At 42.4% G+C, this 19,443-nt stretch overlaps 1 protein-coding gene across 12 annotated transcripts in view; it reads left to right on the top strand.

The window, feature by feature from the left end:
- The window catches only part of Trpm3 (transient receptor potential cation channel subfamily M member 3), a 903,922-nt gene that overhangs the window by 736,484 nt on the left and 147,995 nt on the right, over positions 1-19,443 (top strand). For all 12 annotated transcript variants that reach the window (XR_007830652.1, XM_051146249.1, XM_051146245.1 and 9 more), the window contains one exon: positions 7,129-7,252. Coding sequence is in view for 11 of the 12 variants with exons in the window: in XM_051146249.1 (XP_051002206.1) it covers positions 7,129-7,252 (124 nt within the window). In the remaining variant the exon portion in view is untranslated. The remainder of the gene's footprint in view (positions 1-7,128; positions 7,253-19,443) is intronic.

Raw genomic sequence — 19,443 nt, forward strand, 5'->3', positions numbered from 1 at the left:
GTTCTTTGGCTTCAAACAAATGACAAATTTTCTGTTTTCTTTTGTAAACTCACCATTCCATTGGAAATGATATCTTTTAAGTACCAAGTGTGGGTATTCACAGTTTTATTTATATAAGAAAAATTCCTCACGCTGTCTGCAGCATCTAACAGCGCGCACAGGGGTCTCGGGAGGACTGCTCTCCTCGAAAGCTGTTAATTAACCTCAGATTAGCTCTTGGAGTCTCAGTGAATTCTAGATGCTTTCCTTAATTTTCAAATCTAGGAACAAAAATCTGATATTGCAGATAATTAAGTTCATTCTGGGAGAAGTATTTCTACATGTGGGCTGCATTCACAGCATTTGAATAGAACAGTAATTGCAAAGTATGGGGCATGTTGCTGGCTACCCTGAGCCCTGGATAAACACCGACCTATTTTAAATTACTCTGTGACTCATCTAAAAGGCTGCAGACCATATACGCGGTATTTAAATGGAACCACAAGTGCCACGATGCAGAGATTTTCCTCAGTCACAAAACCCTCTAATTTGAGGTGTACCCAAAATAACACTGATGCATATGGAGCCACAAATTAGTGGTTTCCACAAATAAGATCACTCTGTCATAGACCCAGCTCTAAAGCTACAGTTTCATGTAATATTACAACCATGTTTTGATGTCAAGAAGTTTTCAATCACTACTCTAGTACCATAAAAAGATATCTAACAAGGGGCTGTCTCTAAATCCATTGACATTCAAATAGCATGGTAAAAAGCTTTCAGTCTCTCCTCTCCAGTGCTGTGCAGTAGTGACACATAGGAAGAACAAAAGAGAAGTGGCAAGAATTTCAAGAAAGCAGGGTTCTCAAAAACACTAAAATGTACATGCACAAAAATAAGACAGGGAAATGAAGTGAGCCTCTGCAGCAAGCAGGAGACAGAAGCTTAGCAGAGAAACACACAGGGGAGAGTCTAAAGGCAGCAACACCTGCAAGCTGCTGAATGCCCTGTCAGCATCTTCACTTTTCAGTCCCATGTATGCTCATCTTCCCTAAGCCAGTCCAAATATTTCCAACATTCATACCCCTGTCTCTCCCCATCTCCGCCCCCCACCTCTCTTCTTTTGTTTCTTAGTCTCTCTCTCTGCTCTGTCTGCCTGTCTCTGTCTCCTTTCTCTGTTAAAAATATATACATACATACATACATACATACATACATACATACATACATACATATACATATATAAAGGAAAAGCACTTTGCTAATAACTAACTGAGCTTACATTTCTCCTTGTGATGCACATGATTAAGAGACTGCGTGACAGAGTGATATAAGACACAGGGAAAGTGGCACCACGGGACAAGAGTGAAATGAACAGACTCAGCTCAGACACTGAGGTCACCAGCTATGTTGCTTATCACATTTCACTCCAGCACCTTAGACCAGTTTCTTCCTATGCAAAATAGACCACCTGCCTGCAGCACAGATGATTCTTCCATGAATCCTGTAGCACCAGGAGGTGCTATGAATCCAAGAAATGCTATATAGGATTGTTCTTAAAGCAGTGCCATTAAACCTCCAAGGCCGACGGCATATGAGCTTCATATCTGCTATTTCTCTGTTAAGAGGAGAGACTGGTAGCAATGAGGAGCTTTTAACAGCAGAGACACATGAAAAAATAGTATTCTCCTTTTGATGTAATCAGAGAGATAAAAAGACCTGAAGCAGAGATGCAATTTAGTAACTGTAACACAATGCTTCAAATGGACCAAGTCACTTTTGCTCTCCCAGTCACATCTGCTCCATGTGTGATGGCTATGTCCTCCATCTTTTCTGTTCCATCAGTGATGAACCTACCCACTTTGTAGCACCCACCTATTGCTCCCAGTATTTGGCCCTTCTTGCTAACTGATTTAGACAAACCCACCACTGTGGTCAGAAATGAAATAGGACTGAAAAGTATAGAAATCTTCAAGTCTTTAAGCTCGCCTAACTAGTGAAAGCCGTGACTAAGTCAATTATACATTATTCTTTGATTTTCACCAACTGGCGACTGGATAAAAGTGACAGACAGCACTCTCAAACAGTTAATGGCCTCAGGGAATTCAGGTTTCATTACAGATGGCTGGCAGTAGAGAACAAATTTTGAGTTATTATCAAAATTAAACACCTGTGGATGAATGATTGAACCTATGAAGTGACTAATCAGAAGAGCCACTTCTCTAGCCCATCATGTGCTGTGTTATACACTCTTGATTTTGCAGAACTCTCTAGACTTACCCAGCTGGGTTGCCTGTCAACTAGACATATGACCAGGTATGACTGTTCATGCCTTGAGTCTTAGGAGAATTAATTAGCACCACATATATAAATGTGTCTCCCCTCTCCTGAAATACTTCTCACTGCCGTGGAGACAAAGCCACAGATCTCACCAGACATGGTGGCACTTGGCTGTGTTTCTAGCACTTTGAAGGTAAAAGCAGAAGGGTTGTGAATTTGAGGCTAGCCTGGGCACAGTAAGACAATGTGTCAAAAATAAATAAAAATCTAATGTAATCTACAAAGGGACCCCATGATCTTGCCCTGAATAACCCTCTCTGCAGCCCCATATTTTCTCACTCTTTAGTTTGCTCCCTACATTAGCTTTTAGCTACTGTAACAACTGAAATAATCGCCTTAAATAAACAGAAAGGATTTTGAGGGTCACAGTTTTACACATTTGAATGTATAAATAATTGACCCATTGATTGGCATGGTGACAGATCTTAACAGGAATACAGAGCAGAACAAAGCCATCTATATCCTATCTGGGACACGGAAAGCACTCTGGATCCCTTTGAGTGCACACTCCCAACATCTCAAAACCTTCAGTTAAGCACTATGTCTGTATTAGTTACTTTTCTGTTGCTGTGATAAAACACCAGGACCAACACAATTACAGAAGGAAGGAGTTATTTGAGGCTTACAACTTCAGAGGGCTAAGAGTCTATGATGGCAGGGAGGGGACAGCAGAGAGTAGACATGACACCTGGAAAAGAAACAGTTCACGTCTTAAACTTCAAGCAGGAAGCAGAGAGAGTGTATCGCATCTGGTTTTGATACCTCAAAATCCAGCCCCAGTGACATACTTCCTCTAGCAATCTTACAAATCCTAAACCTACCCAAGCAAGCACCACCACCAACTGAGGACCAAGTGTTCAAACATCTGAACCTATGAGGGACACTGTCATTCAAACCACTTCTTTGGATTTCCACTGCCTCCCACAAATAGAGCCAAGTTGAGGCTAGACCTTTACTGATGAGACTTTGGGGGCCATTTTGTACCTAAACTACAGCACTGTCATGCTCCCGTCATACTAGTCTCTTCTCCCTTCTCCAAAGCAGAGCTATCTGTGCTGTTTTGTCTGTCCTTTCCCACCCCTACCACCTTCGACCCTTTCTAGCTCTTATCCCTCTGCAAAATGTCAGGTACAGTGCCATGTCTTCAGAAGTTTTTCCTGGGTCACCTGTCACCAGCTCCTCTATTTCTCTATCAGCGACAATTATGGTTTGGATGCCTAATTTGTATCTTTCTACTCCACTGGAGGCTGGGAGTGAATTACTGCATCTATCCATATACTTCTGACATAAACCACAGTGCCACCCACCAAGCACACATCCACATGAATTTTCTAAATGAGTGAATGGTGGATGGGTGGATGAGTGGGTGGGTGGGTAGATGAGTGGGTGGGTGGGTGGATGGGTGGACGGGTGGGTGGGTGGGTGGATGGATGGATGGGTGGGTAGATGGATGGATGGATGGATGGGTGGGTGGGTGGGTGGGTGGGTGAGTGGGTGGGTGGATGGGTGGATGGATGGATGGATGGGTGGGTGGATGGATGGATGGGTGGGTGGATGGATGGATGGATAGATGATTTCAAAATGATTTGAAGCTAAGACCATGGAGGCATTAAGAATCACAATATTGAGATAACATTTGGGATGCCCTTTCTCATGCTCAGCTGAACCTTCTCTAAGTGTGCATATCCTCTGACACTAATCTTTCTGAGGAAGAAATAAATGCAAGGACACCCAACATTCTGACCCGCAGATGAAGGACCCTCAGGATGCATAGACAAAGACATTTTTCAACCTGCTGTGCTCATGGGAACCCTGTATATCCAGGGCATTGCAGGCCACTGATACAAAAGCATTCTCAAGGTTCTTGCCCTGCTTTCCTGGGGAAGGAAATCTCACAAGTGTCTGCTGCAGTGGTCACAGCAATGAGGGAAAGCAATGGTGTGAAGCACATGACACAGAGAGAAGCATCAGTGGTGGCATGGAAGAACACATGGCAGTGTTCTGCTCCTGGCATCACTTATTTGTTGGGTGGATCTAAGTGTTTGACTCAATCTTGTTAGAGGTTGGTCTGATGTATTTTGATGCTAATTACTGCTTGCTGTCTCTGTGCCCCACCTTGTACCTTGTCTAAGAGCCTAACCTGTTTGACCCATAAAAGGCCATCACACCTGGGCAGGGAAAATGGGATAGGTGTGGTGAAGGTTCTGGGGGCTTTAGGAGACAGAGGAAATCTTTGAAAGAGAAGAAACCTGAGAAGGAGAGAGAGGAAAGATGGTTGCGCCATGGGTTAGGTGGAGGAGAAGCATATGGCTAGCATGGATGGAGATTGGCCCAGATGATGATAATTAGCAAGTATGTAGGATTATGGATGGGAGGTAGCTTGATATAAATTATTAGAAGCAGATGGCACAAGAATAATTTAGGGGATTAATATCTGCCCTACCCCAGGTTAACTAAGGCTACTTTAAAATATAACAAGTGTCTGTGTCTTGATTGTTAGTGGGTTAGAAAATACTGCCATAATAATATTTATAGACCTAATAATAAACATTATTAGGCCATACTGATAAATTAACCACAACATAATCTAGCTAAAATCCATACTTGTAAAATTAAACAAATCTCCTGCCTACTGGGTTCCTGCTAATATCAAATGAATTAATATTCTTTCTATCTTATTTAGGAGTTGTTGATACTTCAATGATGAAAACAATGTACAAAGCATAAAAAATGTACAAATGATATGCAAAAGATATTATTTTCCCACTGTCCTAGAGGACAGTTCTTATCCTCCTTATTTTGAGCATTTATCACTTTGTAGCAAACCCTTGTGGTTTGATGACTGACAGATGCCTTTCTCAACAAGCTAGTGAGAGGAATTGAAAGAGTTAGGGGATAGAAGGACCTGGAGGGGACAGGAGCTCCACAAGGAGACCATTGGAGTCAACAAATCCAGCTAGGGGAAGGATGCTACAGAGACTGATGCAGCAACCAAGGACCATGAATGGTGTGGACCTACACCCTCTGCTCAGGTGTGGTAGATAGGCAGTACAGTCTCCTTATGGGTTCCATAATATGAGGATTTAGGGACTGCATCTGACATGGACTCTGGCCCCCCACATGATGATCACTTCCTCTTGGCAGGGCAGCCTTGCCAGGCCACAGAGGAAGAGGATACAGGCAGTCCAGATGAGACTTGATAGGCTGAGGTCAGATGTTAGGGGAGGAGGGCTCCCCTTTTTGAGGACTAGGGGAGGGAGGGAGAGGGTATGAGGGACAGACCTGGAGGCAATGAGAGAGGGGGCTACAATACGGATGTAAAGTGAAAGAAAATTTTTAAAAATTTGTATCAAAAAATTAGTAGCTGAGGGAAGGGAGGGTGAGACTGGGAGGAGAGGAAGAAGGGGCTACGGCCAGGATGTAAAGTGAAGTAATTAATTATTTCTAAATAAATAAATAAATAAATAGTGGCTGAGACCTAATTGTGCACTGCTGCTGACTCCCTGGCTTTTATTCTTTCTTAAGTATAAAAACTATTTTTTAATAAAGTAGACAGTACCATGCTTTGGGAGTGTTGCTTCCTATGAAACAGACTATGGCTCACTAGAAAAAAGTAAAACCTTCGAGACAGTGATGACCTGCATTCTCAGCCAGATCGGTTACCACCTTAGAAGATTCCTTTAAAACCCTTAAGGCAGTAACCTAACTCTTGCTTCCACTTGAGGTGGGGTGTGCGCTTATTTCTGTTGCGGGACACATGTGCACATATGTGTCAGTGTATACATACACTATATATGGAAGCCAGAACTCAACCTAAAGTGTCACTCCTCACAAGCCACTCACCTTCGTTGCTTTAGACACAGTCTCACACTGGGACCTGGACTCACTGATCAAGTGAGCCAGATATCCAGGGTCCCCGCCCCCAGTTATTCTACCATCTCTGCCTTCCCAGTGCTAGGATTGCAAGGTGTGCAGCAGCACATCTTGATTCTACAAGGGCTCTGGGAATCAAACCTCAGTCTTGACGTTTGTATAGTAAGCACTTTATTGACTGAGCCATCACCTCAACCTCCTCTCCACACAGTACATTGATGCTGAGAAATGCACTGCTGAGATGAGACCTTTCTCCCCATAATTAGGTGCAACATTACAGTTTGTGGGGAAATGGCACAGCAAATCCCTACCGAGATGCAGATAAGCAATTACAGGCATTTTAATAACGGAGTTAGAAGCAGCAGGCACTGAACGTGAAAAGGGACAATGGCGACAAGTAACTAAGTCTACGTCCTACTTCAGGCTGTGAGCTCTGAGATGTGAATGTATCTATGTAAATGTACTGCTTTGTAAATTGTCACATTCAAAACAACTATTGTGTGAAAAACACAGCAAGAAGCAACTCTGATTAAAAATGAATCCTCGGTGTTTTCTTATGGTCTATAATGTTCCAACTGCAGCATAGGGTGGGCTATAGTAAAGAATATTGTGCAGGGTATTTTGAAATAGCTAGAAGGGAGGGTTTTGAATGTCATCACCACAAAGAAATGATAAATGTATAAGCAGCTAGAGGTGGTAAATACCTTTGATTTTATTATTTCATAGTCCCTCACATATTGAAACATCACACTGTGCCCTAGCAACTACGAGCGAATATGTGTAGATTTAGATAAACTACAAACATACACACCCACACGTGCGCGTGCGCGCACTTCCACACCCACCCACACACACACACACACACGCCCCCCCCACACACCCACACACCCTGAACAGGAGCTGTGTTGACCTGACTGACCGTGGTTTTCATTGCAGCCTTATCAATGAATCTTTGAGGGACCAGCTGTTGGTGACAATACAGAAGACCTTCACGTACACTCGCACCCAGGCTCAGCACCTGTTCATCATCCTCATGGAATGCATGAAGAAGAAAGAACTGGTATGTCAGCCCCGTGAGTGGCAGGGAACTCTTCATGCTCCCACACATTTGCTCCACTCCTGCGTGCTCTTCGCCTCCTAGCCTTGCTTTCACCATTCTCCCAAGGTGCCACTGGCTCCCGGCACTCATGGATTTTTCAATGTTGGCTTTAATGAAGTGCATGTAGTATGTTTTTCTTGATGTGGTTCATTCGAATTTTTCACATTTATCTCAATCAAATAGGCTGAGGAAAATATAAAAATTGGTTTCATCCTGGGAAGGCTCAGGGTGTGGGGTTCCACTTTGCTTGTAAGTCAAGAATCACTGGGTATTTTTTTTGTCACTGTACCTTTAGTGACACAGTATCCAACTTAATAGGTTAAGCAGTGCTGATGGCAAGTAGAATGGGTACCCCGGAAGTGCTGTGTCACCTATATAAAGTTCCTATCATGCTGTCTTGCTGCCGGTTAAGTGTTTCTTACATCAGTGTAAAGTGTCTTGTGGATGTGGGGTAATCAGAGATGCTCTGGCAGGGTGATGAGGAACAACGCAAGCTTACACTAAGGAGCCTTTAATATATGCCAGATAGAGAACTAAGTCTTCCTGTCTATTACCACAGGTGGTCTTTTCAACCCTCCCACTAAGAAGAAAACTAATGGTACCTTTAACGTGCCCTTAAGGAAGCTCAGACATAAAACCAGTGATGGTCCATCACTGAGGAAAATATTCTTATTCAGCAATTGTTTCATCCAGACAGACAGAGTGAACTACCCACTCCGGAAATAATCCCATCAGGCTTTCAGGAAACAAACTGTTCTCAAAGGCCAATTGAGCTAGTGATGAAAGTAACCCATCGTTTAGATGGAATAGCTGGCTCAGCAAGCAAGACACTCTTCAGAAGACACCCACACACCCTTGTCAATCACGTCTTCCAGAAGTTTCCAATGGAGAAACTGGAGACACTTCTAATTCCTGAACATCTATATGTCTCAATACCTCCCCTGCCATCTGGTATACAGAAGCCAAAGAAGTAGTTAGAGTCTGTGGCGATGAGACCGCCATGTTTGTTCCTTCCACAGGACATGGGAGGATTTTCTCCTGAGTACTGATAGTGTTTAAGATGCTGAGGCCAAAGCTAATGATGAACATTTACTCTGACAGGACTTTTCAGTAGCATTGAAATTTCCTAGAAAGGCAATTCTAGCAAAATTCTAGGAGCCAATGGAGGTTATAAAACTAAATGAGATTGGATGGACTTGTCAGGTGCTTTATGAGACTGTCCTGCAGGATTCTGCTGGATAATTGTCATTTCATCATGAACCCTGAGCAAAAGGTGGAGTGCCTTTCTAGGCAGGTTAACATGATATTCTCCACCGTTGAGTGGAGAGTGAGATCTGACTCTCACACGAACCCTGGTGCCCCTTTTCTGACCATGTCCCCTGGATGGGGAGGCCTGGCAGCACTCAGAGGAAGGATAGAAAGTTACCAAGAAGAGACTCGATATTCTAAGAGCATATATAGGGGGAGGAAGTCTCCCTCAATCACAGACATAGGGGAAGGGAGAAGGGGGGAAGTGGGAGGGAGGGAAGAATGGGAGGAAACAGGGGAAGGGCTAACAATTGAGATGTAATATGAATAAATTAATTAAAAAATGTAAAAAAAAAAAAAAAAAAGAAAGAAAAGAAATATGACACACTCACAGCTCCAGGCTAAGGAAAGGTATCTGAGCAAGCAGGAAGAGCTCTTCCCTCCACATGTGTGCAGAAATGTTAGGGATTCATAAAGCTGTACATACTCTAGATAATTTCCAGTGTGGACAGTACTAAGGACTTTACAAATGAGAGGAACAGAAGGTAGTAATTTTCCTTTTTGTGGAGGCAGAAGAGTATATGGGGCATCACCTCACTTAGAGGTAAGACATCCACATACAGCCCAGAAGAGCCAGTTAGAAGGATCTTGTAAAGTGGTCCCCACTTACCACACACAACACAAGATGTACAAATGAAAAAGATACTGCAAAGTGAAGTTCTTCTTCCCCATACTCAGCCAGCCTTTGCTTGCCTTTAAAGGATCCGTGACATGCTAAAGCAAATCTGACCAATCAGCTAAAGCTCCTGGTTCTAAAGGTGATGCAGCATCCTTCTCCTGACTCCAGCCAATCAGCGTACACAGTAAAGAACGTCACTAGAAATATGGATTTACTTGGAAAAATGTGGGCCTTAAAGTAGGGTGGCCTGGTGGAAAACATGCCCAGGTGGCGTGTTGATGATTCCGGTGCGTGAAGCATCCCCATTTGGTATTGGCTCACAGAGGTACTACTGTATCTTCTACTAGTTCCATACAGTTCTTGAAATTCACTTCTCCTCTGCTTATCCAAAACCTGCCACCTTCTGAGAAAATAATCTCTCCCTAGAAACCAGCCTTCTCCAGGATTGCCAGCTATGTTGCCCTCTACACACACATGAATTTTAATGTTGTCTTGTCCAGTCTATGTGCATGCACACTGCTAGACAGGAACAGCAGGTGCATTGATGACTCATGCCCTCATATTCAACACAGATCTGTCCTTGAGAGAAAATCAAGGCCCATACACGGATCCATTTATCCACACACCCCCATCCCCCACATCCCAGATGATAGCAAAATATCCCGATCTATATGTCTTCCTTTGTATCTGGTATACGAGGAGAGAGTTCTCTCTAAAATGGTTCTCTCAGCATGGGCCACACATCCCCTCACATCATACTTCCCCTGTGATCTTGCCCTAGTAAGGGTGCTTGCTTTTTTTTTTTTTTTTTTTAAACAATAACCCTTCATCTATGGGGTACCACCTCTATTTCCACTTTGCCAATCCTTCAATGGCAGCATTTTCCTCTCACTCTCAAACTTCTATTTCCTCCCCTTTCCCTTTAATTTCTTCCACCCACTGAAGCTACAACATGTGCAGTTTTGTTATTTTTTTTCCCCTTTGTGTCATTTTTTTAAGAGAATTTAATATCTTCTACCATGGGAGATTGCGTCAATTTCTCCTTGAAATTCTGCCAGATTTTTCCTTTATGTGTTTTGAGATTGTGTCCCTAGGCTCATAAGATTTCACCATTGGCTCTGTTTCCTAGTGAATCATTGTCTGCCATTATTCATCAACGTTCCTGACAATGTCTCTGCCTTGCTTTTTGGCTCATCTGGTATTAATGCAAGTACATCAGCTTCTCTTAGTTCATGCCTTCCTGGAAATGAAGGATTCTATGCCCCTTTCTTCATTTCCAATCTTTTAATACTTTACTGTGTGGTGCATTTCTCAAGATATATAGCCTTCATTTTTAATATCATTTAAATAGAACTAATATGGTAAGCTTGGCCTATTTGCATATGCCCTAAATAAACGTCTTTTACATTTTATTCAGTCAATGAGACAGTCTCACCTGCTGAGCCTCCTTTAAGTATTTCAACATAGTGTCTCTTCTTCTTGACAATAATACATGCCTCCTGCTGGTTTCAGCAATGACCTGTTTGGATATTATTCATAACCTTAATCTCCCTCTCTTTGTCTCCACGCGCATAACTGAAAATTGTTTTAGATGCCTTGTTTGATTTCAATTGTTACTTCAAATTTTGAATGTGTAGAAACAATAATCTCCTCATTCCCTCCAATGTCTCCCACCCCTGCACCTCCACAATGCCCTGCCCCCACCTCCACAATGCCCCACCCCCTGCACATCCACAACCTCTGCCCTCCACTTCTTGTACCCTTTCCTCAGTCTTGTGAGCTTCTGCTCCTCCTTCTTCCTCCCTATGCTGATATCCCAGCTAGTCATTGCCAAGCCATCCCGGCGTTCTTTTGTCATTGTCTCTGGTGTTTGCCTCCTGTGCTCTGATTCCAGCAGCCACCACTCTCTTATTCCTTCACTAGGACTATATGGATTGTTTGCCCCAATCTTGGGAAGGAGACTTTTCTCTCCTCCTTTAAGCTTTCTGCACACTGCTCCTAGCTTCACCTTTGGGAGCCCGATTGAGATTTTATCATACTCCTGCTTAGCTGGCTTCACTGTGTCCACACTATTGTAGCTTTTTATTCCAGGTGCAGCTGTCATTACCACATGATCCTTTCGCTTTACGTCCCTTCTCTTCCACCACGTAATGCAGGCTTCCTATGTTCCCAGTTCCCTTAATCAAAACAAACCATTCTTCCTGCTGCCATTTCCACTTGTTCCAATTGTATGCAACAGAGAGCATCCAATTGTGATGTCTTGTAACTGTTTAGCACAATTCCAACACCAAAGTACGGGGACTAGATTACAGTTGCCCTGTAGCCTGTATCTAAGCTGCCCACATAGAAGCTATTGTGTGTCATCGCTCACATTGGATCCCTTACACCGTTCACTTGCATACCCTCAATTAGTCTTTTTGATAGCCTGGATTCAACAGTAGGTGTGTGAGCATGTGAGGTTATTTTAATAATGAACCATTGTGTCTGCATCAGGAATAAACACAGTGTGTTCATTACATTTCTCCCAAACAAACAGTTTGTTACACTAGCCTTTCCTCCATAAAGGCAAAATGTGATTCCACATTTAGGTTGAAAGATAAGGATTAAATAAAAGACTAATGACTTCAAGTTCATTGACTGCGTGATTAGGAGTTACTATGGTGTCAGGGTATCCGAACTGTATTCTTATCTCAAAATCCAAAGCACTATGCAGTTGTCTTACTTCATCACATGACTTTGCTTGAAAGCTTCAAGCATTACAGTAATTAGGCCACTATTATTTCTTACTCCTACAGTTTTGAGAATAATGAGGTTACGCAACAGTTTATTTTTGCTTTCAGTTGTGTGGTGAAGCCTTATTGAAGGCCTGGTGGCTCGAAATTAGAAAAGGGAGTGGAAATTTTTTTAATTATAGTTTATGATGAAATCAATTTAACATTGTAATTTTCTGACTGTTTGAGGGGCTCCATGATGCCCTTCTCAGCCTTTGTGACGTAGAAGCATGGCTTTCCTCCTTTCTTCCTTATAGCAGGTTCTCATTGGCAACAATGGGTCTAAACCAATAAAGACAAAAATGGTATTAGGGGCATTTATCCAGTTTATTAAGTTGCGATGGGCAGGAATGAAATGAACCAATTTTTTCCTTGAGCTTTATCAGTTAAAAAGCATCTAAAGACCACTGTCCGATCGTGGTCAGTCTGGACTGCAACTAAGCAAGTCGTTTATAAAGAAAGTCTATCACTCAAAGTTCTGGAAGGTGGTAAGTTTCAGAGCAAGGTACCAGAATACTGGACATGTGGTAAGGACTTCCTCACAGATGACAGCTTCTTGCTGAGCCTCCACGGGATGAAAGCAGCAAACTTCCTCAGACCCTATTTCCAAGGATGCTCATCCCATTCCTGAGGGTGAAGCCTTTTGGGCCAAATAAGTTCCCAAGCACCAAACTTGGTGACAACATCACTTGGTGACTAAGATTCAATATATGAAAGGGCAGGTCACAAATACTCAGAGCACAGCAGTCATAGCGGCATCTACTAGTAAACATGAAAAAGAACCGTGTGGGGATGGGAAAGGATGCATTATCTCTACCTTTAACTTAGAACATAAAGGATACACAATCAAATAAGCTCATTGGTGGGCTAGGTCACTAACCTACTCATAGCAGCTGAAGCTGTAACACTTCATTAGCGGCATACACTCCATAGGGCTCCATAAGGCAAGAAAATATGAAATGTGCTAACAAGAGGCAGGAGGGAGAGCCATATACAGCTCCCAAACAATTCCGATTAAGAACAATGTGCTAATGGAGTAAATGGAAGCCAGGACATTAGATCATCATTTTTTTTTTTCTTCCTTTTCAGACACTTCATTGGAGTTCTTGGCATTCAATCCTCTCTTCCCTCTGAAACTTTCCTACCAGTCCAATTTAGACTTTCAAGTTTCCATTTTCTTCATACTTCTTAAATTCACTTCGGCTTTCTATTTTCCTCCCTCATCTTCCCCACTCTATAAGTTGATGTTTATCAAAGATCAGCTCGTGATTCTTTTCTTTGCTGTTATGGCTTCTGCTGCACTAAGACAAGTCAGGATGCACAAATACCTAGTCAAATCATCTCCTGAGTTCCTCCCCCAGGATCAGACCATCATTCCTGATTACTTTGACTACTGCTGCTCTCTGGCAGCCTGGTCTGGCGATCCTCTAGCCCTGCTATACACTGCATAGTCCACAGGCAAATGTCCACAGACAGCAGAGAGCATGTAAGGCTTTGCATGCCGGGCATGCTCTATATGTCTTTTCCTCCTCAATGACCCTGCCAGCCATTCTGAACTTCTTAGTCACAGAAAAACAAGCAATTAACAGAACTTCACCAACAGATGGAGTTGCACTGGCTTCTTGCTATAATAATGCCATATCCTCCTTGCTGACACACAGAGAAAATCATATCACTCATTTGAACATAAAGTATGGTGATATTTTCCTACAGTTCTAACTGAAAATCCATTCATTCTTTATTAATGCTTCTGGACAACCAAAATGACCCTCTTGTTTTTTATTTCCTAATTTCCTACATGTTTTCATATGTGGAGCACCTCATTTATCATAACACCAGATGCTCCCTCCCGTCCTCCTCTACTTTTCCCTCCTTCCACTCCTCCCCTCTTCATGCACATAAACACACACACACACACCTGGAATACATTTAACGCTTAACTCCCTTATCTGTAACTCTCATCTTCATTGTCATAAACACACACACACACACACACACACACACACACACACACACACACACACACAAGCTCTTAAGAACCAAATCTACATTTTACTCATTATTCCATTTTCCCTACATTCACTCAGGCCTTATTGTGCTTAGAGCCACAGTATACACATAGCAGACACTCAATAAATATTTGGTGACTGCATCACTGAATGAAAAAACTCAGGTGTTGGGATAATGCTTGGAATCCACATATTTCATTAAAAGCTCTGCTAACAAAAGCATATCTCCTTGGGGAATTGCAGATTTGGTTTCTGACCTAGATTTGATTCAGGCCATCTGTTTCAGTCTTTTGACCTGTGGGAAGCCATCTAATCTGGTGACTATCAGGAGCCAGAGCTAGAAGCAGACAAACCTCGATTCCATTCTGACCTCATCACTACCCTGGCTTACCCACCACTAATGATTCTCCATTCTGATCTCATCACTACCCTGGCTTACCTACCACTGATTCTCAGGGTCTTAGCTTTGAAAGAGCAAGACCATAATCTCACTGGGTTCTAGAATCTATTATATTCCATTTTGACCCAGGCGGGATTTTGGTTTTTTTTGTTTTTTCAAACTCAGTAAGACAAACATTAATTTACTAGAAGATTAAGGGTTTTCTGGAGCCTCTTCAAGTCTAATATCCCCAACCAAATGCAAAGCTAAAATGTATCTAGACATATGTGACCTATTGCTTACAAAAATAGATGTATGGACGGTTCCTATTATCATTAACAGGAGTGGGTTGGAGCCTCAGCATCATGTGTTCATTCCTAGGGACCATCAATACTTCCACCATAGATTGTTGGGAGAGTTAAGAGTGAGCATGTATAGAGAATGTGAGCCAGTGTGTGGCTTCTAGGAAGCATTCAGTTATTAATTGTCATAATAGTTACTGTATGAGTCACTGCATGAACTAGTCAAAGTATATGCCCAGATGTTGCCCTTGGGTTTTCTCCAGTCCTAGGTAAAATAGCTAGGAAGTGAAACTTTAATACCAGTGACCTGCCATTGCATCATCAAGTTCTATTCTCCCTCCTTCCTCATCTTAATAGACTAGCTACAAGAAATGTATGTAACCTCTACATAACAAGGCAAGAAGCAAATTAGACCTTCCTTAGAGAAGAACTAAACCAATAACTGAAAGGCAGAGCCTTAGACAAGCCATGGTTAGCGATGGCTCACTGACACCACACCCACTACCTCTACTACATACATTTTTAAATCATCAATGTCATTGCAGCACAGAGATCAGATTTCTACCTACTTCCTACAATTTCAGCAGCACATACCTCTACACATTACTTGACTTTAAAGATTTTCTAATTACAGGCTTTTGTAATTTGGAAAATCAAGTATTAAAGTCTCATAGCCACAGGAGAAGCTTCAACTCTGAAAAAATAATGGATGCAGTACACAAACAACCCAATACTGTTCTGGTTCCTATCAACAGAGAATAGATAATTAAAAATAAATAAATACAACTAATTTTTTTCAACACAGAGCCAAATCCTAATTTTGCATATACTTTTGAAATAAGTACTCAATTCTTACAAAAAAAAATGTACATTTCTCTTTTAATTTGAACCAGCCTAGTCACATACAAAATTCTTTTTACCACCATTCAGTGTTTTCACTTTTTACATCACTTTGAGATGCTCCAAATAAGAAGAACTGTGCTTTTCCTCAGCAAAAAGTAAAATACAATTTAGACCTTTTCAGCTTTTATCACAAAAATTCTCTACTCTCTTCACATAAGGAGATATTTCCAGTATTTATCTATCTATTTATTTAGTTAATTTCTTTGACAATCTGGGAATCAAGAAGGTTTGGCCTGATATATAGAGGGGTTTTTTTTTTTCTTTCTTTTTTTTCTTTTCTTTTTTTTTTTTTTTTGTGAATGCCTACCATTTAATTTATTCACTTTCAACACTGTGCTGTGTGACGAGTCAGCATACATGGATGATTCAAGGCACTTGATGCAACTTCTGTGCATTTACAGACACTAAGGTCTGGTTGTGCCCTCACAGTACTTAGCACTAACTCTCTATATTGTCTTGCTCTGTGGTGGGTGTCATGCTCCTGTTTCTCATATGCCCTTCATAAGGAAGGCAGCTGTGGCTTCCATGACTGTCGTCATATCCTGGCCCAAGGAGAAACTGTTACCCATTTTAAAAGACACATATCTACTAAGTCAATACATTTGTTCATGTTGTCGAGTTAGTGGACACACTACACATTTTCTCGATGAAGCCATTGAACAGCAGCCATCTTACCTCCAGAACAATTCCTGTAACTTACCCAATCTTCACATGCTGCCTGAAAATCTCCCACTAGTCAGAATCACACTAATCCTGCCTGGCTGTGTCACCTGTCCCTCCTCCAACACAGAACACAATCAGAATGATTAAGTTTTATTATTTTAACTGAAAAATGAACCATATGGGGCTGGCAAGATGGTTCAGCCATTAAGAACACTGTCTGCTCTTCTACAGGTCCTGAGTTCGATTCCCAGAAATTCCCACATGGTGGCTTGGAACCATCTATACTGAGATCTAATGCCCTTTTCCAGCCTACATGTGTACATGCAGATAGAGCACTTATATATGAAATATATAATAAAATAAATCTTTAAAAAACAAAAAAGAATGAAGCAGGTATCTCTTAACTCTTTACCAACGGTTCATCACAGTATGAACCCAAGACTTTACACACCGGTGGTGCATGCCTTCAACCCCAATATTTGGGAAGCAGATACAGGGGATTGCATAAGTCACAGGCTAGCCTGGTCTACATAGTAAGCTCCAGGCTGGCCAAACTTCAAAGAAAGAATGTCAAAACAAAGTTCCTGAAACCACAAGTTCATCCACAAACTTCTACCTCATTTAGAATTATCCAGTGTACTCATTCTTAACAAAACCTTGAATCTTTGAAATGTTCATTAAGCAGAGCTAGCCATTGGAAGTGGCCAGGAAATGCTATCCCAAAACATATTGCTTTCATATATTAACCAAAGTACTTGAAAACAGAAAAATGCAAGCCTTGCTAAGCCCTTCTCTACTTGCTTACATATACGGCCTGCAAATAACACAACCACTAACAATACCCTGCAAATTAACCCTCATCAAGTACTCAGAAGCAGAAAAGAAGAAAGCTCACTAGAGACTCGTACTGGCCTCGGACAAACCATCTTCTGCCCTTTTCAAAGTCCACACATTACAGTCCCCTCCAAAACAAGTGGTTCTCAACCCCCAAACAACTCTTTCATTGGAGGGGGTCACAAATCGTAATCCTGCATAGCAGATACTTGCATTATGATTCAGAAAAGTAGTAAAATTACAGTTATGAAGTAGCAACAAAATAATTTTACGGTTGGGAGTCACCATAACATGAGAAACTGCATGCAAGTGTCGCAGCGTTGGGAAGGTTGAGAATACTGCTCTAGATCATTGGCTCTGAAGATGGACTCTCCTGCCACACACCCGCCATCTCTCTGACGTCAGCAAAGGAGGGAGTCAACAGATCCTTGCTATTTTCTTGGCCGTCCTGCCTAATTATTCTCCTCTGGGACTTGTTCAGGCAGGTTTTCAAAAACCCGTTATCTGTGAAGCTCTACTGTGAATACTTCTGGTGATTTTCTCTTGCCCTCCTCCCAGTGCATGCTGGGATATGTCACTCCGAAACTGACACTCCCTTCGTAGTTTCTCTCACTAAAAATAGGACTCAAAATGTTTTTTTTTTTTAAAGGCTAAGCTTCTTCCCTGCCCAGCCTGTGTTTTCTGAACTGATTGTTGTTACTGCAGAGCTGCTAAGGAGTAGGTCAAGCCGAGCATCTTCCATGCCAGACTAGAAAGCCTCTCTCCCCGTCTAAACTGAAGGCTTTAACCATGTGACCTCAGGGATGAGTTTCTACGGCGTGTTTTCGTTGTTTAGTCCTCTTGAGTCTTTTCCGTACCTTTTTTGTAAATGTACATGAGGCAGGACTACAGGGCCAGCCTGGGCTATGTAATGAACGCTTGCCTTCTCCTGACCAGTTCCCCCAACCCAGCCATACCGGCCTATGGTGTATGTACAGCCATTTAGCCTTATGCATGCTCAACAACACAAATTAAAGTTTTCACACTGTAAGCACTGAAATCCTGAATTATGTCTGGTTCTCTCTTCCCTCTGGGTCTCTAAAAGTAAAAAACACGGGCTCTGGAATTCTCATCCGTGGAATTCTCATTCATGAAATGTACAGAAGTTGCGAACTAAACCGTTCCAGGTACTGAACCAAATCCAGTTTCCATACAACCCAGGCAACAACCCCACACTCCAGGAGGTTCCAGGCCCTCATAATGCCCCAAGTGACCCGTACTGCCCACCTCCAGGCAGTGGAGGCCTAGACTGCTTGACATTCAGAACATCCGTGACTTCCTGGCTAGCCACACAGGCAATGGGAGCACCTCCCACAGGGTGCAAACCCGTTCTTTGTGACTTCCGAACACATCTATATCAAAGCTTTGCTCAAATTTACTTAGAAACTGCACGCAAACCAGTAAGATCTGAAAGCATTTAACCTCAGGTGTACCAAAAAAACGTAGGAGCACAAAAGATTCAGGGGTGCCTTGCAGGTTTACCCGCTGCCGGGGCAGGCGGTCACTCACGTTCTTCTCCAGACTGGCTTTCAAACGGTAGTTAGTGGGAGAGAAAGTTCCTTAGCTCAGTTAAGCCTAGTAGTGCTTGAGTAGCATCCTATTGGGACTCTAAATGAGAGACGCATGGGAGAACAGCAAAATAAAAGGATCCAGAGGGTCCTAGAAATCTACAAGTAGAACAATATGATAGGCAGATTTGGGCCCAGGGGTCCCGCTCAAACTAAGGCACCAGCCAAGGACAATACAGGAGGTAAACTTTAAACCCCTTCCCAGATCTAGCCAATGGTCAGAATATTCTCCACAGTTGAGTGGAGAGTGTGATATGACTTTCTCACATACTCTGGTGCCTCACATTTGACCATGTCCCCTGGAGGGGGAGACCTGGTGGCACTCAGAGGAAGGACAGCAAGTAGCCAAGAAGAGACTTGATACCCTATGAGAATATATAGGGGGACGTAATCCCCCTCAGGAACAGTCATAGGGGAGGGGAATAATGGGAAAATGGGGGGGGGGGAGGAATGGGAGGATACAAGGGATGGGATAAACATTGAGATGTAACAAGAATAAATTAATTAATAAAAAAAAAAAATAAGAGCAAGGGGGAAATCACAGAATACATTAGGTTCTGAGAATGCAATTCAAAACATCTGCTCACAATCTATAGGCTAACAGACAAGAGGCATAGAAAACTTAACCAGCTGCAATCAACTACAATCGACTACACCTTAGCCAATCAGCCACTCAACTGATTGCAGCTCAGTGATCAGCTGATAATGTCTTACTGAGCTCGTCAGTTATAGGGCCTCCTGAAACCAGACGAAACTC

Source organism: Acomys russatus, chromosome 5, assembly GCF_903995435.1.
Source record: "Acomys russatus chromosome 5, mAcoRus1.1, whole genome shotgun sequence".
Lineage (NCBI taxonomy): Eukaryota > Metazoa > Chordata > Mammalia > Rodentia > Muridae > Acomys > Acomys russatus.